Source organism: Bos indicus, chromosome 26 (genome assembly GCF_029378745.1).
Source record: "Bos indicus isolate NIAB-ARS_2022 breed Sahiwal x Tharparkar chromosome 26, NIAB-ARS_B.indTharparkar_mat_pri_1.0, whole genome shotgun sequence".
NCBI lineage: Eukaryota > Metazoa > Chordata > Mammalia > Artiodactyla > Bovidae > Bos > Bos indicus.
Window position 1 is genome coordinate 14,759,698 of NC_091785.1, and position 21,067 is coordinate 14,780,764.

Here is a 21,067-nt window from a genome sequence, read left to right on the forward strand (position 1 = left end):
AAGTAACTGTAGCTTGGGAGTCTTTCAGCCCTGGAAGTTCAATGCCAAAATAGGACGCTCTTTTCTCATTGTCTCCTGGTTCCTCTATGTACAATCTGGTGACCTTGGTGACACTGTCTGATTGAGGAATCATGGGCTGGTCTCAGGTCTGCCTGGTGTGTGGTTCAGATTATTTCCACCTCTGTCCTTGCACAGGAATAGAAGTTGGGGTCAACTGAGAGGCTTTCCTCACTTCTGCTGACCAAGGCTAGATCCCAGACTAGAGCTTGGGAGTCAGGGGAGGGAGCTGGCGAGAAGACAAGGATGGGCAGAGTGGCCCCGGGATCGCTCTGGGATTCTGGCTTGGAGCCTCCAGGGGGTGCTCACTGGTAGCACCCCAAGGGGAAAGCATGGGCTTTGAAGCTGGAGGGACCTTAAGTCTGAACTCTGGCCACCCACTTGCTAGCTGTGTCTCTTTGTGTAAATCACTTAACCTTTCAGTTTTCTCCAAAGCACACTTGAGAGGGATGAAAATGCCTGCCCTGCAAGCTTGAAGACCGATGCAGGGAGTGTGAATGCAGCCAGCACTGGGCTCTATGTAGCTGCTGCTGTAGTCTTGACAGAGTCTCTGAGCACAGCAGGCCACACCTGGCACTGGTTATGGAACTTGCAGAGGGCGTTTTTCCCTCCAAGCCTTGGTTTCCTTATCCGTAAGAGGAGGAGTTAAGCCACATGACCCTAGAGTTCAAGAGCCGTGTGTTGGAGGCCCCAAGGTCAGAAAAATGACTGGGGTGGGAAAAGGAATGGGAAGGTTCTGGAACTTCCACCCCATCAAAACTGAGGAAATGCCTTTGTATCTGTTTTTATAGTAGAGTATTAAAAGAAAGGTTTTTCCATTTAAAAAAGTTAAGGATTTAACTGCTTTAAAGATAGAAAAATGGAGTAGCCTCTTCTTGCTCCAGAGTATTATGGGGTCTGCAGTCGAGGACTGTGAACCAGATCTAAGGCTGCCAGAGGGGAACATCGATGGAGCAAAAGTGGGCACCATCCCTAGGGGCGCCTGGAGGCGGGGCAAGCGCCATCACCTCATTACTCTGCAGCTCCCTCTGCAGCTCCCTTTCCCAGCCAGCCAGTCACTATGGGGGATTCTGGTTCACACACCTACAGGGGCATGCCTGGGGGTTAATATTCTGTTCCTGGAGGACTAAGAGCTTGTCATAGAGAGCTGACTAGATGGAAGTTTTCTGGAGAAATACCTTAGGATTGCTCATAGATACTTGTGCGTCACTGGGGCTCTTTGAAGCTTTAAGGAACTATTGCTACAGTGTGAGAAGATAAGGGAGGATAGCCACTGACAAGCAGACTAAGGCAGGGTTTTTCTATTTGTTGTCGGACTTTAGAACTATATTAATATATAATGTATGGATTTGTATATATTCATTTTTCAAGTACAAGTCAGCAATTCAATACACATGGACTAATATGGAGTCTTGATACAGTACCACTCTCATGAAGAGAACAGAACTTGGGAAGTTGGGTGTCTTCTTCAGGTTTTTGATCACCACTGACTCGACCCTTTCCCCTCCACACTCCACAATGAGACTGGGGGAGGTGACAGAAGCCATCTGGTAATTCTTCATATTTCTTAAGCCCCAAGCTAGAATCTAAGAGAACAATATAAAGAGAAGGGAAGAAAACCCAGCATATTAAAAATATTCAAAGGAAACACTCTTTCTTAATAACTGGTAAATTCTTTAAGATGGACTTGTAACCGATTTGCCTCAAATCTCTGAGAATGTTATCCTAGAAAGCCTGGAGGTCAGACAGAGAAAGTGTCTTTGCCCATTTTCTTCCCTTATCTGAGCGGATAAACAGCAGAGCAGATAAGAGCACAGGAATCAAATCCTGGCTGCACCACAGCTCTAACTCTGGCAAGTTAGTAACCCCTCTGGCTCAGCTACAAAAGGAGCTGAGAGTATTCCCCATCATAGGGTTATTCTGGGGATCAAGTGTAAAACTCTTAACACAGAGTCTGACCTGCAGGCATTTATTCAAAAATAAGAGCTGTAGTTTAAAGTCATCTGTCTCAGTCTTATTAGCAAGACAGCCCGAGGATGGAAACCTCCAAGTAACAGCTTGTTGACTGGACAAACAGGGAGCCCTCACTAGTAGGCAGGATGCCGTCCATCAAGTTCCCTCCACCTGTATCTGCTCAGACTGCCCGACACGTCACCATTTCCCATTCTTCCCACCCCTCCCCTCCACCTCCCCCCTCAGGTCCCCTTTTCTCAGCACACACAGACATGCTGCTCTGAGTCCATCTCCTCTCTCCCAGTTCTCCAGTTGACCCGGGAAACTTAGAAATCCACTGGCTCCCAGTAAATGGGAATTCTAAATTCCCTCAGCAATATTGGGATTGACTTGTTTTTATTGCTTTGATGAGTATTCTATTTTCCATGAATATTTCTGTTTTGTGGACAAATTCTAAAGGAAGTTGGAGATAGCAAGAAAAGACACAGCAAGGTTCCATGTCTATACAAAAGATTCCAGTTGGGTGGCCACATCCATTTGATCTGACCAATGAAACAGGGCAAGCAGCATACCTCAATAGCAGTGAGCTGAACCACAGGCCTGATGCCCTGGGGGACCATGTACAGATTTGGTGCCCTTTGCGAGGGAAGAATGGGAAGGTTGGAGCCATCCTGTGAAACAAACACGGCAAAGTCAATGCCTCCCTTTGGTTCAAGTAAACAGTGCCTGGAGTTGTTAACAAGTGTTTTAATTGGCTACTCTGAAAAAAATGTATGAGTGAGAACTCAGTAAGTACCTTGTGCCTCAGGATCAACTCTGCAGTTACAAGGACATCCCCACAGGTTTTGTCTCCATTCATCACTGGGTACCAGAGAAGTTTGGGAGTGATGTCCATTTCTGAGTCTAGTTTCACCAGAGGAGAGCACATGCTTCGTCCTAAAAATTCATCTTTGCCCTAGAGAAACAAGCAATCCTGAAATTCTCTGACAAACAACCTTATAGAGCTCCATCATTCCCTAAATCATCTTAGAAATGCTAAATTACCTACCACTTGGTCATTGTCAAAAAGTTCGATGATAACCTTGGGTGGGTTCTGTAGGATGGTTTGGGGTTCCCCATAAATTTCAATTTCATCGAATATAATCGTTTGGTCCCATGTCGGGTTCAGAGTTGAGTGGATGATCTCGGTGGTTTTACTTCGATGAAGGAAGGAGACATGAGCATATGGATCTAAAACAGAAAAAGAGAGTAACAGTGGGCCATGGCTGAGGTCTGAAGCCATAAAACTCCTGGAAGAAAACATAGGGGTAGGCTCCTTGACATTGACTTGGCCATAGTTTTTTAATCTGACACAACAAAAGCAACAGAAGCAAAAATAAACAAATGGAACTACCTCAAACTAAAAAGGTTTCAGTGCAGCAAGGTGAATCACCAACAAAATGAAAGGCAAACTATAAATGAATGAAGAAAAAATATCCATCTATATAGGTAGATACATACATACAATAACATATAATTCAGCCTTAAAAAAGAAGGAAATTTTGCCATTTGTGACACCATGCATGAACCTGGAGGGCTTAAGTGAAATAAGCCAGACACAGAAAGACAAATACTACAGGGTATCATTTATACGTGAAACAAACAAAAAAATCTTAACTCAGAGAAACAGAGAGGAAAATGGTGGTCCCTGCGGTGGCTGAGGGCAGGGGAAATGATGTGAATTAAAGAGTATAAACTTCACCTGCAAGATGAATAAGGTCTGAGGATCCAGTGGATAACATGACGACTACAGTTAATACTTTTCGTATAACTGAAATCTGCTAAGAAAGTACAACTTAAGTGTTTGCACCAACTCACAATATGTAAATTTGAGAGACGATGAATATGTTCACTCAGTTGTGGGAATCTTTTCACAAGGTGTACATACGTCAAATCATCACATTGTTCACTTTAAACTTTGTCAACTATACCTCAGTACTGCTGAAAACAGCTAAGAAAAAAAAAGTAACCCACGTCTCTACGCTTAATAATTTCACTAAACCTTTTTACAACTGCTTGGGAGCTGACCTCTGTGAGCAATACCCTGCTGTCTAACTTGAAGCTTTTGCACAAGCTGACAGGATGCCTGGCTTTTAGCATTGCAGCATCTCATGAATGGGATTCTTTGCTTTTACCCTGATGGTATACCTTCTGTATCAAACTGCAAGGCATGTGCTTTAGTCAAGAAATTAACTTTGACTTGCAATGATTGGGTGCCCCCTGGTGGTGAATATTCAAAAATGTCTTCAAAAACCATTCTGGAGCGGTATTAGAGATAACCTTAAATCTGCCTTAATTTGTCAGAGAAGGAAACCATTCACAAATGTTGGTTAATATTAGTGCTCAGAACACACCTCACAACTGATGTGAGCATGCCAGAGTGCCAGGCAACTGGTCCTAGAGCTGGTTCCATAAGGGACGCTCTGCTGGCCTGCAGGTCCTAAAGTGGAATGCTCTTCCTATAGCTCAGGGAAATTAAAAGATGCTTGCTCCTTGGAAGAAAAGCTATGAAAAACCTAGACAGAGTATTAAAAAGCAGAGACATCCCTTTGCCTACAAAAGTCCCTATAGTCAAAACTATGGTTTTTCAAGTAGTCATGTACAGATATCAGAGCTGGACCATAAAAGAAGGCTGAGCACTAAAGAATTGATGCTTTCTAATTGTGGTGCTGGAGATGACTCTTAAGAGTCCCTTGGACAGCAAGGAAATCAAAGCAGCCAATCCTAAAGGAAATTAACCCTGAATATTCATTGGAAGGACTGATGTTGAAGGTGAAGCCATCTGATGTGAAGAGCCGACTCACGGGAAAAGACCCTGATGCTGGGAAAAATTGAGGACAGGAGGAGAAGGGGGGACACAGGATGAGATGGTTGGGTGGCATCATCAACACAATGCACGTGAGTTTGAGCAAACTCCGGCATATAGTGAAGGAGAGGGAAGCCGGGTGTGCTGCTGTCCATGAGGTCACAAAATGTGGGACAGGACTGAGCAACTCAACAACAACAACACTAGCCCAGGGAGACCAGGAACTGGTTACACCAGCAACAGCACACAAATTCCCAAGCAGCAGGCGCCCAGAACCTTCCTCTGAGAACCAGTCCAAAGGCAGCAAAATTAGGGTGTCAGTGTGAGGGGTGATGAAGTCTCGTGGTTTGTTGGTGCTGGAAATTTGAGGAGCAGGCAGCAGAGGAGGTCAAGATGGACTCCAAAGTAGGGAAATGGGTGAACTGGTGGTAATCATTTTGTCAACTTAGAGAGTTACAAAAAATATTTATATTTCCATAAATGTGCTGACTTGCCAATCAACCCAAGAGTTCTGGGGTAAAAAGAGTATAAGTATAAATAAGAGAGCAGAAACTACTTTCCTTCTTGGTGATTTTCATCACTTAATCCCTTAATGATTATTAGTACTAAAAGACCATATATCTTCTTCGTCACTCAGCAACTGTGCTCGACAGACTCAGCCATTGTCTAATGACTGAGCCCTTGACTTCATGCATATCAAACTACTTACTCTCAATAAGGAAAAGCTTTCTGTTGTTGTGCAAAATAACTCAAAGCATCCACTCGATGAAAAGTAGAATCAAGCTAGCCTGCTGTGTAATAACATGTGAGATGGAGTTTTTTTTTCTTTTACCTGAAAAGCTATCCTTGTCTAGAGCCATGAGGTTTCTGGCTTGATAGATGTAGCAGCGCAGGTGGTAAATGTAGACTCCTAAAAAGAACAGGATGCAGGTTACTTGCAAGAAACGGAACACCGTAAACTGCTATTTTTCTATTGGACATAACGTATGTTTCAGATAAATGGGTTACCCAAATCCATTTCCCAATTTATATTGTATATACAGAAGGTATACAACGGTGACGATGTGTCTTCCAAGTGTTTCCTGCAAAATGAAGCATTGTAAAAATGCCACAGGAAGTTCATTGCAAGTGTATCAGTCAGGAGAGCATACTCCTGGTATAAACTTCCTGGATTTAGGGTACTGCTTGTCATTGCCGACCTTTAAAATGACACCGGGTCTCTAGGAGTTACTGAAATAGGGCTTTCTATACCATTTCAGCACCAGATCTAAGAAACAGTTATCTGTTAAGTTTTTCTTTGGTATTTCAAAGACTTTATACTTCTCATTATTATTTTAATACATAAACGACCCTCCCCACCACACTGCTACCCCATCCTGCCCCTGCAAACACACATAATTTGAGAAGCGGTAGAGTACTGTGATTCACTACACAAATTCTGGGCTTCTCTGGTGGCTCAGACAGTAAAGAATCTGCTTGCAATACAGGAGACCCAGGTTCAATCCGTGGGTCGGAAAGATTCCCTGGAGAAGGAAAGGGCTACTCACTCCAGTATTCTTGCCTGGAGAATTCCATGGACAGAGGAACCTGGGCGGCTACAGTCCATGGGATTCCAAAGCGTCAGACCAAACTGAGCGACTAACACTTTCAGAGTATTGTGATTCACTATGCAAATGCTAGGAACCAGGATACTTCAGTTCAAATTTTATCTCTAGTGCCTACAAGCTACAAAATCTTGGTCAAATAATTTAATCTTTCTGTACTTGATTTCTTCCTTTGAAATTGGGAACGATAATGGTACCTCCCTTCTAGGGTTGTTATAAAAATTAAATGAGATAATATATGCACAGTACCTGGCACATACTAAGACTAATGTAAGTTTTTGCTATTATTATTATAGAGTAGGTCTGCTTCATTCCAAAATTCCTGAAGGGTATCACTAAAACCAACCTTAACTTTCTGAACTTTTTCAGTAATTAAAATAATCTTTGGAGGGCTCTTGATAGAATGAGTAAATATCAGACAGATTATGTTAAGATTAAATATCTGACCATACTCTACCCCAAATATAGTTATTAAAACTGCATTTTAAAAAGTCACATTCATGATATGATGAAAATGCAAGTCACATTTACATAAAAGGATTTTTTAAAAATCACATTTGGTGAGTCATAGTTATCCTGAGATAAAAGTCACAGAAGTGAAATTCACAAATCCACGTTTAAAACTTACTGTCAAAATTACAGGAAACAATGGGAGTGTTTGCTCCAAATACAGTGGTGGCGCTGTGCTTCTGCTTTTCTGCGCTCTTTTCCTCTCCATCATCGGTAGTGTCTGCGCCCTAAAATAAGAGGCAGGAAAACCAATCAGTAATGCCTAAAAATGAAGAGGTAAGAATTAGAAACAAATGGAATGGTCAGTTTTAAGAGCTTTTCTTAATTCAATCATTCCATTTTTAAAAATGAATGACGCTCAGCATAGTGACAGAGTGGGAAGCTAGAGCCAGCCTTTCTATCTCAAGTCTAGGCTTACCAAACCCCTACCCCTTGAGGGTGGAGGGGTGGGGGAAAGAAAAGTGAAAGTCACTCAGTCTGATTCTTGACGACCCCATGGACTGTACAGTCCATGGACTTTCTAGGCCAGAATACTGGAGGGATCAAACCCAGGTCTCCCACATTACAGGTGGATTCTTTATCATCTGAGCCACCAGGGAAGCTCTGGGAGGTGGGGGGAGGAAAGCATAAAGGATACATAAGAGTATTAGGAGGAAGGGAGGAAGAACAGAGAAAGGTTAGTGTGTAGAAATATAAAAATAGGTTGTGTCCAAACACAAATTTCCAAAAATGGTCCCTGACCACCTCACTGATTTAAATCAACCACCACCATTTTCTTAATTCATTCCTTCTGCCATTCTGCTTTTTTCCTCCCTGCCTTTCTATTGTGCTTGCATGTGAATCGTTCTCTGACTTTGCGAGCCAATCTTCTGTTTTCCTTCCCCTCACACCTGTATATTTAACTTTCTTGGCTTGCTGAACAGTTGTAGTTTCCAGAGTATGATCCAAAGAATCTAAGCTTGGAATGTTAACAGATGTCACCCACAGCAAAGGCTTTTGAACACTTGAAGAAACAGTTAGGTGAACCAATATTAAACGGGCTTCTTAGAACCTTCCACGTGTCAATGGTCTATTTATTCCACATTGCTGAACACCTATGATGTGTGGCTTTCTACCAAATTAGGTGCAATCTTTCAGTAGTGGAGTCGGTGGCCTTATGTCCAACACGCATGTGTCTTCCCTCTGTGAATATAATTTGAATTTTGGCTATTTATTACTTACAAGGGCCCCTTCAAGTTTAAAGATGGCAGCTGCACCATGTGTTTCTGAAGGAGCCATTTTTCTCCTCCAGCGTCTGCGGCGAAACGTATCTGAACTACGCTGTTTCCAGTGAAATTTCCAGCCAATTAGAGAAGCGTATTCCCAGCCCTCCCGGTCTTCAAATTCTGCCATGGCCTAAAACAGAGGTAAAACATTTAACGATAATCATCACCATAACAATGTTCCTTATATTGATAAAGCAGTTTACCTGATCAATCAACAAATACGTACCAAAAGTCTACTCTGGGCCAAAGCACCGTGCTAGAATCCAGGGTACAACAGAGAACAAAATAGACAGTCTCAGGACTTCCCTGGTGGTCCAGTGGTTAAGAATCTGCCTTGAAATGCAGAGGATGTGGGTTCAATCCCTGGTTGGGGAACTAGGATCCCACATGCCACAGAGCAACTGAGCCTGTGTGCCCTTGTGTGCCACAACAAAAGATCCTGCATGACTCAACGAAGAATCGACACAGCCAGATAAATAAATAAAATACTAAAAAAATAACAGACAGGTTCTCTGCCCTTGCAGAGGTGATGGACTCTGGGGATGCAGAGAGAACAGCAGCAACTGAAGTGAAATGAGATTTTGCCAAGGTGATGGCTATACCATCAGGAGGAGCCCCTTATTTAGAGTTGGTAGCAGGGATGGGGTGGGGCATGAGGTCAGGGGCAAATCAAATGGATTCTTTTGCAAATTGCTTTCTATTTTCTCACTTCACTAGCTCATAAGCACACTGCTATTGTGATATAGTTTGGAAAACATTATTATCTCCACTTTACATATGGAGGGAAGAAATGATGCCACCCTCCCCAGGGCTTAAGTGTTTAAGATAAAAACTTCTATAGCTAATAAGTAAATCAGGGTATACTACTTCTAGAATAACTACTATAATGACTAAGGTAGCTTTTATCGTAAAATCTATTTCTATTTAATTATCTCAGTTTTCAATGTTTTCTTCAATTCGTTCAGCAAATACAAGTGCCTACCATGCAGCACTGGGTTAAGAGCTGAGGAAGCAGTGAAGAAAGAGACAGGGTCCTTGCCCTCCTGTAGCTGACATTTCAGTGGCAGAAACTTTACATAAATATCTTACAAGTATGACTAGATTTAGTAGATGTAAAATAATACTGAATAATATTTATGATTTCAGAAATAAGAGCTTCACGTAGGTTATTAATGTAGGGGCTATTTTTTTCAACTTTGAATAAACAGAAAATCCAGGTCAAGGAAGATCTTGTAATTAACCCTCTAGCAGTCACTAGTGGCATCGAAATAGTTCATGAAGCCAGGAGTGAGGCAGGTTGGGGAGCGTGATCAAAGTCTCTCGACAATACTCTTTGTAGAACTGGGCCACGCTTCCGGCCTTCTGACGTGTCGCTCAGTGATCTTTCCACCTCTCCTTGGCACTCTCATGTGGAAGAACGGAGTCAAAGTGCCTCTAGAAACTTCTCACCCCATCAGAATAGGGCTGATTGCAAAACAAATATTCATTCATCAGCTCATTCATTCTACTCCATTATTAATTAGGAACAAGGTCCTAAGCTAGCAGAAAAGATATGATAAGAGGATGAGAATGGTTCCATCTTTGGAAGCATAGAAGAACTGAGAAGCTCACTGGCTAATTAAAAATCACTTCATCACATCTACTGTAAGCTGGGCAGTTTGTGGAATAGAAAGAATTCCTATTTAGAATGAGCTTAGCCTGAGTTCACTCTATCACTTACTAGACATATGGTGGTGGTTTAGTTGCTAAGTTGTGTCTGACTCCTATGAACCCATGGACTATAGACTGCCAGGCTCCTTTGTCCATGGGATTTCCCAGGCAAGAATACTGGAGTGGGTTGTCATTTCCTTCTCCACAGGATCTTTCCTGACCTAGGAATCGAACCCGGGTCTCCTGCATTGCAGGCAGATTCTTTACCAACTGAGCTACGTGGGTAGCCTGAAGCAAATCCATTTAACCTCTGTGAGGACTGTCTGTACAATGAGAATGAAACGCAGATTTTGTGGATTGGAGATGATATATATTCAGTACTTACCATCATAGAAGGAACACAAAACATACCATTTACTATTGTTATTAGTATTATTGTTCCACTCAATTTATTATTATTCCATTTAAGCTTATAATACTCTAAGTAGATGCATGATATTATACCCATTTTGCAGATGAGAAAGGAGACAAAGCCCGGATTTGAATCCTTAGATGTCTTGTTCAAAGTCTTGAGCTACTTCCACTACTACAATATGCTACCAAAATATTTTCTGCTTCTATCAGTGCCTCTTGAGTGGTTCTCATTATTTAGCCTGCTTCAGAATTACCTGGAAGACTTAGTTGTTGAAACATAGAATGCTGGGCTTACCCCTAGACTTCCTCATTCAGTAGGTCAGAGGTCGGGGCACACTTTTAGAACCCTTGAGCAGGGTCTCAGGTAAATGGTTTCTGTAGAAACAGCTGGATTAACTGTGATTCTCAGTGATCTAGAAGAAAGAGCCACCTGCTCCCTCCCACTGCTCCTCTTACCCTTGCGGTACTCGAAGTGGATTGTGTTAAATCTTTCTTGCGTTTTCGGACCAGCCTTCGGCGTCTATGAGTATGATACATTTTTTCTGCTGCAACCCAGGATTTGGGCTTATTATCAGGAGGAATGGTAATTCCATATTCCCAGCCTGGAATAGAGTTGGTGAATGGTTATCCAAAAGAGATGCACTTGCCAGATTGCCAAATAAAGTTCAGCAATACAGTTAAATAAAGTTCCAGGAAATACTCAGTCACTCTCTGCCCCCTCCCAACATTCTCCACTGTCCTGACTGAATGCCATTGCTCCTTTCACTCTTGTGCAATCAGCCAAACAGAATAAAGCCCTGTTCCCCTGGATTCTTCCTCAAGAAGCTTCCTTTGTGGCCATGGGGTTCACCTCCATGTTTATACTTTCCAACATTCATGGAAATTGAATGTATGTAAGAATAAAGTGGGGCTTCCCAGGTGGCTCAGTAGTAAAGAACCCACCTGCCAATGCAAGGAGACAGAGGAGACGCAGGTTCGACCCCTGGGTTGGGAAGATCCCTGGAGGAGGGCATGGCAACCCACTCCAGTATTCTTGCCTGGAGACTCCCAAGTCTGTCCCAAGGACAGAGGAGCCTGGTGGGCTATAGTCCATGGGGTTGGCAAAGAGTCAGACACGACTGAGCATGCCCTCACACAAGAATAAAGCCAACTATGAGAGGCATTTGGGAACAGTGATAGAGGGCATGGCCTGCGTAGTAACAGACTGGGTTCAAATCCCAGCATCTCCTCATGTGGACTGTTTACTTAAAAAGTTTCTTGCAAGTTGGTAAATCTGCTGGGGACCAAATGTCCCCAGCATAAAGGGAAAATATACCTTTTTCAAAAGAATTAATCAAAATAATGCAAGCAAAGCACGAGGACCATGATCAGCACACAGTTTGCACTCTAACAATGTTAACTAGTATTAGAAGGGCTGGTGTGTGCATCCAGATCAAGAAACTTATAATCTATTTGAAATCTTCCTTATTAATGGTAGTTCTTTCTGCATACTAGTTCTTCAGAAGAAATTTAAAAATCAAAGTTTCTATTTGGACAATTCTAAATGTTTTAGTTCCATTTAATGTTAGATTTCTAGCCATAGGAAAGGATAAGCATCATTACCAGAAGCTATGTCAATAATCTGCCTTACTGCTGAATAGGATGACTTTTAAGGCATTCTGCAGTTCTTCTTTCCGAGGTAGGGGGCTCCTGAGTTAGTGTGATGTTCCCAGGGAGGGTATGGCATGGTTAGAACAGAGAAACTCGAAACTCCAATCCCCTCCCAAATTCTCACTGGATCCCTGGCATCTTGAAGTCCAGCTACCCGTGAGCCTGTCACCTTGTATCTTGAGAGCCTACCACCCTGCCCTTGTCCAAGCACCTGCTTGTCTTCCAAACACCTGACCCGCCTCCTGTCTTAGACCAGAAGACGGGAAACTCTTCCCTCCAAAGGAAACTTGACTTTAACCAAGGCATTGCTGGAGAGCCCCTGGTCAGGTAATAGGTCTGAAATGTTACCTCTCTCATCCACTGCACGATTAATGTCATAGACCCATGCATCATCCTCCCATTCCCAGCCTGGAGGGCAAGTGAGCTCGCTTGGTGATGCTGCTTTATCGCCGTTCTTTACAAAAAACAAACAAACAAAAACAAAAAAGAGAAAGAAGCCACAGTGTTAAATAAGAGGCAAATGTGAGATAGGATTCCTCACACTTAACTATAGATTCACATGCTAATTTGATACCTTCATAGGCAATCTTTTCAGAAAAATTCCTAATCTATACACAATTGCCAAACAGTAACTCGTTGTTAAAAGAATACTTTCTGTTTCTACTATTAAGGGATATGTTATGCTAAACCACGGGAAACTGTTTTTTGTAAGTTAAAAATGGTCAAAGATCAGCAATTTCATATGGTTCAACTTAGTATTATGAAATGATGCAACTCTTACGAGGGGTTATATTGCAGAGAACCCATCAGAGATGGACAGAGCATGAAAAATAGGTGTTTTCAAATAGGCGGTAATGCTACAGGAAGCTGTAGATGCGAATCATGTAAGACTGAGCAAAGTTTATGTGAAAATATTGACAAGTTCTGTATTAAAACTGATAGAAGTATGAAAAAGAAGTACATAGTAAAAGAAATAAAGGAGATAAACAGAAAAATAGTTTCACTTTAAGAGTGTGAATATTGATCAACAGGAGACCATCTGTTCATGTACTGACACAGATGTGGGATGGTGTGTGTCTACAAAAAAAAGTCCTCTCTTCTGTTGCTGGAAATATAAATTTGTACAGCCTCTTTGAAAGTGATTTGCCAATATTTGTCAAAATTTTATATGCACTGAAACCTTGACCAAGCTAGGGACCTCTCCTCCAGGCAAACTTTCCTAAATGAATAAGAATGTATGTAGAAGGATGTTCATTGTCACATTACTTATAAAAAACAAAGACTGTAAAAAAAAAACAAAACAACCTAAATGTCAAAAAGAGGATCAGTTAAATTATAGAGGGGTGCATATAATCAAACACTCTGCAGAAATGTTTTAAAAAACTCAAGATGAAAAAAAAAAAAAACTCAAGATGTCCAAGACACATTATAATGAAAATACAAGTGAAAAATACAAGTTGTGGAACTGTGCCTTTGACACCATTCTATTCGGGGGGGTAAAAAAAGAAGTTATTGTATAGGAACAGAAAACTGCTATCTTTGGTTCAATGGTTATCTCAAAGTGGGGGGTATGGATCAAGGAGAATAATTACTTTTCATTTCCTTTTATGCTGTTTGACTATTCCAAAGACTCGAGAATTCAATTTATGCTTTTAAAAGCTAGTTACATAATACAGTAAAAAAAAAAAAAAAAAAAAACCCTGCACAACCCAGACTTTGAAAGTGACAGTCGCTCAGTCATCAACTCTTTGGACGCCACTGACTCCATGGAATTTTCCAGGCCAGAATGCTGGAGTGGGTAGACTTTCCCTTCTCCAGGGGATCTTCCCAAACCAGGGATCGAACCCAGGTCTCCGTGTCCCAATACCTAGTTAAAATAGGCTCCATGTATTCTCTATAGGAAATAGTTACGGATGTGCTCTGGAGGCTTAAGTTATAAAGGAAGGACTGTTCAGAACGTGAAATGGGGCAGAAGAGCCGGGGAGCCCCGCCTTGTGCTTGGTGACGGTTTCTCGGAGCTGACACGGGAGAGGCGCTCTCACCGCATCGGTGTAGGTGTCCTCCGCCGGCTTCCACTCGCCCCCGGGGTAGCGACTCTCGTTCTGGTACACTTCATCTGTGAACTCTGTGTGACCCGCATCCGCCTCGGTCAGCAAGCTGTGTGGGAAGAGGCTCGTGTTACCAAAGGAGAAACCTTTACCAAAGGTGGTCGCTGACCACCCCGGCTATTTCCAATGGCCAGAAAACATCTACACCCCTGGGGAGGCCCCCTGTTCCTTCCTCGCCCTTACCCTATTGGGTTCCCCACTCCAAACTCCTTTTAGTACTAATAGCTTTTGACATTCCTTTGAAGAAGGGCGGCTGGAACAAGGAGACCTAAATTACAGAGAACGTCTCAAATTAGCAGCGTTGCTTCTGCTCAGTAATTAGGGTGGGACTGGGAAAACTGCCGTTGTGGGCAGCTCCTTCTAGGGACCTGGCTTCTGTTTCTGGGTCAGGTCAGGGCCCTTCAGCTTTTTCTCAGCCTGACTCTTGGCTAACAGTTCAAAAGAACAGAGAGTCATCTTCCCTCTTTCCTCCTATTTTAAAAATGTAATGGAGACGGTCTCATGGGCCAAGTGTGGAAACCTTTCTCTGGGGGTTTGCTTGGTCTAGGTAACACAAACTGAAGGGAGGGGTTTACATTTTCTGGATAGTTCCTTGGTAGGAATGGCAGCCAAACCAGGTCATTTTAGACTCTATGGTCTATTTGGCCAGTTGAGAAATCTATATTGCCTCCCTGTCATGCCAACTTTCCTCCTGGATTTGGAACAACCCACAGAGGAAAGTACAGAGGTTCCAACTTTGGCTTAAGTTTTCTGCCAGGTATCTGCTCAACTGGGATTTCTTTTTTCCTTTTACTGTCTCTACATCTTTGCCCTGCTGTATCCTCCCCTAGAATCAAGTGCTGGAGGGAAATCAGAAAACAAAAAGTTCCCACCCTTGGTATAAGCTGGGCTTCTCCATCGCTTCTCTGACTGCTGCTTCTGGGGTCCCATCCAGCTCTGACAGGCTCTGACCTTCAGCTTTTCCAGTTCCCCTGACCTTTTCCAGTCCTCACTAACCTTCCTTCCTTCCTTCTAATTCAAATCCCATTTCCTTTCTTCTCACCAGCAACCCCAATTCTACCCCAAAAAAGGCCATCTTAGGTTAAAAGTGAAAGTCCCTCAGTCATGTCTGACTCTTTGCGACACCATGGACTATATATACAATTCATGGAATTCTCCAGGCCAGAATACTGGAGTGGGTAGCCTTTCCCTTCTCCAAGAGATCTTCCCAACCCAGGGTTCAAACCCAGGTCTCCCACAATCCAGGCAGACTCTTTACCAGCTGAGCCACAAGGGAAGACCGTCAAAGGTTAAAAGTAATTGTATGCAAATACTTAACAGACCAGACCCAGCACACTTCTTTCCCCTCCTTCCCTAATCCTGTGTGCTCATAGGAAGCAAATGTGGACAAAAACAACAAACTCTAGCTTGAGGTCTTCAACTCCAACTTCACAAGCTTGTTTCCTCCAAAAGTAAGTACGTTGTCCTGAGGTGGAAAAAAGAGGGTGTTCTGGCTCCAAAGCTTTTGGCAACACTCAGAAACCACCCTTTGGTTTCCTCCAGACTCCAGGGGACACATACTTGCCCCCTCTACTGTTTCTTTTGAATAATAGCCTTTGAGATGTAACGCATAGACCATCCAACTCATCCATTTAAAGAGGGCCATCTGTTTTCTGCAGACCTTCCAGCATATTGGTTTAGAACTGCTTTTGGCACCCAGGCTAGACTTGGCTTCCAGCCCTGTCTATACCACTCAGCCACAGGCTGTATGCCTTTGGACAAGTGACTTGGTCTCTCCATGTCTGTTTCATCTTTAAAGTGGAGATAACACTGTTTTTTTGTTGGGAACTTTTTGTTGGGACATCATTCTTTGTGTGTCTTGCATTTCTAAACATAGGCTCCATAACTTTTGTTACAGACTATCTTTTCAAGGATGTTTATATGAGGAACAAAGTCAAAAGACACAGTGTTTCTCTCCAGAGCAAAGGGCCAGCGTGGTTACTACACATTATAAATGATTTGGGTGCCCTAAGCTCAGGATTCCTGTTGCACAATCCTCTTCATGTTCAAGTGTCACCTGGCCCTTTTTTGTCGCCCTCTAGGAATTGGGGCTCGGAGAATGAGAGCCAATACTGATACTCTGGTACTGCTCTTTGCAGTGGGTCCTTTGTCTCTGGCTTTGGGAGTCTAAAGTCTCCTGCCAACATCCACAAAATTGTGGCAGGTGACTTGCTAGCTTGCAAGGAAGATAAAAAAATCTCAAGCTCTTCATGATTTTTGACACTACCTATCTTGTAAGATTGCAATCCAGATTTTTAAAAAATGACACATTGCTTGACACATTTGCATGTAATACATTCTCAGCTATATTGGTACCAAGTGCTTTTTAATATTTTTTTGTTTTATTATGAGACATTGATGACATCATTCAAGCTTCTATGCATTTCTGTGGATTACTTCTGCTCAGCGAGTGTTATATAAATTTGATCAAGAATGATGATGGAGAAGATTCATTTATCAGTTTCTCAGGAAAGACCCCATTACCATCCTTTTTTCTCAGAAAATAGAAAACTTACCTTCTTTCAGGATCAACTATCCAGTCTCCTTCCCATTCCCAGCCTTTTGGAGGCAAAAAGAATTCCCTCTTGAGTTTTATTTTTCCTGTGACATCGGAAAATTTATGACGACCCACTAATCCGGAAGTGCCCCATTTTCCAAACATGAGAGCTTGATTTTCATACTATTAAAAAGAAATTGGAGAAACATAATCAGGGAGCAAGAAATAAAGCCAACATATAAATTTTTAGGTCCATCTAGGACTTAGGCTAAACAATGAGAAGTGAAAAAGCTTTATATTGAGAAGGTATGGACCTAAATCGGACTATTACTGATTTTGCAACCTTGGGTAAATCATTCATCTTTCTAAGACTCAGTGTTCTCATCTGTAAACTGAGGTAACACTCCCTTTCTCATAGGATTATTCTGAAGTTCAGGTGTACAAATGATTGTAAGAGTGCTTCATAAACATTGATATATCATGCTAGTTGTTTCTACCATTATTTTGAATGGCTCCAAATAGTTCTCTGAACCTAATCTTTTAGATACCTACAAAAATCCTCAATTTATGAACATGTAGTCTTCTAAAGTTTGTTTATAAGTCGGCTGCCTAAAACATGGGGCACGTTTCCCCACAGAAACAATATTAGAATTAATGGTATATATTTCTAGGCAGCACAAAGGACCCATCTGAAACATGAAGGTCCTTTAGTACCCAGCCTCTATGTGGTCAAAAAGTTCTGAGCCCTCATTGCTTCTTGAGTATGGTGAGTAGGCCAAGACCTTTCTGGAAGCAGGTTTTGTGGCAATGGCAGATCCAGGTTTATAGGGCATTCCTTTCTAAGTCAGGATTTATAGATCTACAGTCTGGTCGGTTTTGCACTATGCAAACCATAAAGAGGGCTGAGATTTGCCAGTGGTGAGAGTCTCTGTGTCCGAGCCGACATCTCCATTTGTTGCTGATGAGCTCACTGAGAACATGATTTACATAAGTAGCTGGGGACTTTTTGGCTAAAGAAGGATGGAAGACATTTGAGTAGGGGCCTGATGAGGGACCTGGTTCGATTCCTGGGTCGGGAAGATCCTCTGGAGAAGGGATAGGCTACCCACTCCAGTATTGTTGGGCTTCCCTTGTGGCTCAGCTGGTAAAGAATCTGCCTGCAATGAAGGAGACCTGGGTTCGATCTCTGGGTTGGGAATATACCCTGGAGAAGGGAAAGGCTACCCACTCCAGTATCCTGGCCTGAAGAATTCCATGGACTGCATAGTCCATGGGGTCGCAAAGAGCTGGACATGATTGTGCGACTTTCACTTTCATTTTCAGGAGCCTACTATGTGCCAGGTAAAGAAAAGCAAAACTAAAAGATGGCCATGGGTTTTCTTGCCCAGCAAGAAGATCAGAGCTATAATCCTGAACCAGCAGTCAGGTATAGATGGTAGAAACACAATTACAATTTAGCTAGAATGAAGATAGTCTTCTCCTCAATTATTTGAGCATGAAGGCCCATCTGTAAAAGAATGGAATTCATCTGAAAATTGTCAGAAGACCTCCACTGACTATATCTAATACATTTATATCAATAAGCACTTTGAATAAAAGAAATACAACTAACTCCACTTTTAGATGTAACAGTTTGTGAAAATTGTTTTCAAGGGTTTAACTCTAATGAGACCTTGGATAAACTAAGTGGATTTTTAACCCAGTGAAGGATTTACAAATTATCTCTTACTGTTTTTAAAGTATTCAGGCAGCATTTTCTTTGCCCTTGGGCAAACCCCTCTGAGGAATGAGTCTTCTGTGTTTTAAAGACTCCAGACACTTTGCTATACGGCAGAAAAGAGACCCCAAGCAGGTTCTCGAGGTTGGCACCTCTCAAGCATTCTTCACTCCTGGGGTGCTTGTGTGTGAATCACACTGGGGTGTCCCAACAAAGACCTCCAGTCAATCATTCCCAACCCCCTTAATGAAGGGCCGTTGGATGGAATTTTAGTTAGCGATTATGCTGGTGGTTGATTTGACATCTGAACTGAAAACATAACAGTGCTCCCCCACAAAAAGGAAAAGATAATGAAGTACCATTTCAGCAAAGACGGTGAATGTTCCTTCTGCGAAGCTATTGAACTTCTTCTCAACAGCACTTAAGCCCAGCCAGATGTTCACACGCAACTCCACGGGCACCTTTGGTCCGTTGTTTTTTTCTTGTGGATACTGAGAGATGTATAATAACATGAGCCGTTATGCCAGGCACAGCACAGACTGTGATATTAAGCTGAAAACAAAAGTGGACTGAACGTCTAATCATTGTTTTCAACAGTCTAATTTTGTTTGTGCAGCTAAAATATTTCCAAATGACCCGTCTACAAAGAGTAAAATAACAACTAAATCAGGAACGCCTGGGTGTCCCTGAGATCTTTCCAGGAGGCTCATGAGGTCAAAATTATTTTCCTAATAATACTAGGATGCTACTTGCTTTTTTCACTGTACTGACATTTGCACTGATGGTGAAAAAAAAAAGCAAGCGTGGATAAGACTCCAACCTCTGTGGCAGGAATCAAGGCAGCAACACCAAACCGCACTGGTAATAATAGTTTTCTTCATCACTCTCAATGAAAAAAACAAAATGCCAGTTTCACTTATGAATTCCTTTGATAAAGCAGTAAAAATGGCTAATCCTAAATCATGATATCCAAATACATGTCTTTTGTATGATGAAATTCTGCTGTGTATTTGTATCTATTTTGAGAAAAGATTCTTATCCAATCAAGCTGTGAATTGAACTAGACTTTTTTAAAAATGAAATATCTTTTCTTTCTGAAACAGCAATTGGCTGCCCAATATGGTTATTCATGCTTGGATATGGGGCAGATGTTTTCTTGAACAAAAACAAGTGAGCTTGTCACGTCAAGGACAATAAGGGACTGTATTTTGTTGCCAATGACCAAATTCAAGGTTTCAAGTTAAAAATTAGAATTTTGGAAAGTTAGTTTCTGCCTCAGTGGGTGAACCGGATAGCGTCCCAATACATAAGAGCTTTTATTGTAAGTGATGTTAATGTGACTTTTTATTCTATGATGAAACGTGTCAACATTAGGAAGATTTGCCTAACTCAGGGAACGAATATTTTCCAAATGATGAAAGCTTTCTATTACTAAAATCAGGCATGGGTAAAAGAGCCATTCAAAGTACAAGGTAGACCAATGGATTTTAATGTAGCAGAGAATGGAAAGTTCACTGATATGGTTTCAGGTTCCATATGGCAGTTAATCTTTTAAAAGCTACCACTTGAATTTGGTGTTGTATCAAAGATAAGTACCCACAATTATCTGTAAAAGTTATTCAAATACTCCACCCTTTTCCAAATACGTATAATATGTGAGGTCAGATTCTTTTCATACACTTCAACCAAGCAACTCAGAGCATCAGACTAAATGTAGAAGCAATTTTGAGAATTTAGTTATATTTCTGTGAAGCCAGGTTTGCAAAAGTGCAAAACAGTATCACTCAGCATTCTGATTTTTAAAAGGAAATACAGTTATATTTTATAAAAATACATAGTTTGTTAAAATATAATGGATTTATTATAGTTATCTTAAAATAGATAAATACTTTTTAATGTCAGTTTTAATTTCTATTACAGTAAACATTGATAGATAGAACCACGTACACCAATGCGTTTGGGGTCTCCAGTGATTTTTTTTTTTTTTTTTGAGAGTGAAGAGAGGTCGCAAGACCAACAACAACAACAAAAAAAAACACTGACTTAAATGACTACCTAAACTAGATAATGAGTATTATCAATACATATATTGATATATGTATGTACATATATATACATATCAATACATATATACAACATTCTCTTAAAAGCATTTTGCTGTTTATGCACTGAGTTCTAAAACCCAACACAGAGAATACCACTCTGCCTCCTCTCCCACCCGCTGTGAAGTTTTACTTATTAATCAGTTTGCTTCCATGCAGTGCTGAGGTCAATTATAATTGTGGTTCTATCTTAAGTAAAATTTATTCCACCAAGAGACACTTGAAAGAAGATAATCACCTTGGTTCTATTTTCACCCTCTTGATTAAAGAGCAAAGAGTGCATTTATTAAAAGTTAGCAGATATCTCCCTGTTTTAATGGAACATTCTCCCGTGACTGCTTTTCTCTCTCTCGATTTTTCCCCCATTCCTGATATTCTAAGGAACTCAGGAGGAGTCTGGAAGGGAGAGGGATGTCAAACTTGTATCTAACAACTATTTGGATCTCTTTATTTCCATCCCCAGCCTCCTCTGGTTCTTCTTATGCACACAAGGGAAGTTCTTAATCCAGGGTCCTGGGATGAATTGATGGGTTCTACAAAGCCCCTGAATCATATGCAGAATGTTGGAGACATCTGAGATGTGTGTTATTTTGGAAGACAGAGCCAATAGCTTTCATCAGACTCTTAAAGGAGTCCGTGTCTCCAAATATGTTCAG

General features: G+C 41.6%; 1 protein-coding gene across 5 annotated transcripts in view; it reads right to left on the bottom strand.

Annotated features, from left to right (window-relative positions):
• Nucleotides 1-21,067, bottom strand: part of MYOF (myoferlin) — a 178,743-nt gene that overhangs the window by 40,047 nt on the left and 117,629 nt on the right. For all 5 annotated transcript variants that reach the window (XM_019952911.2, XM_019952909.2, XM_019952910.2 and 2 more), the window contains 12 exons: nucleotides 18,669-18,800; nucleotides 16,612-16,775; nucleotides 13,991-14,105; nucleotides 12,297-12,402; nucleotides 10,755-10,900; nucleotides 8,191-8,364; nucleotides 7,088-7,196; nucleotides 5,688-5,765; nucleotides 3,059-3,240; nucleotides 2,807-2,965; nucleotides 2,583-2,681; nucleotides 1,482-1,643 (listed from right to left, as the gene is read on the bottom strand). In XM_019952911.2, the coding sequence (XP_019808470.2) occupies nucleotides 1,482-1,643; nucleotides 2,583-2,681; nucleotides 2,807-2,965; nucleotides 3,059-3,240; nucleotides 5,688-5,765; nucleotides 7,088-7,196; nucleotides 8,191-8,364; nucleotides 10,755-10,900; nucleotides 12,297-12,402; nucleotides 13,991-14,105; nucleotides 16,612-16,775; nucleotides 18,669-18,800 (1,626 nt within the window). The remainder of the gene's footprint in view (nucleotides 1-1,481; nucleotides 1,644-2,582; nucleotides 2,682-2,806; nucleotides 2,966-3,058; nucleotides 3,241-5,687; nucleotides 5,766-7,087; nucleotides 7,197-8,190; nucleotides 8,365-10,754; nucleotides 10,901-12,296; nucleotides 12,403-13,990; nucleotides 14,106-16,611; nucleotides 16,776-18,668; nucleotides 18,801-21,067) is intronic.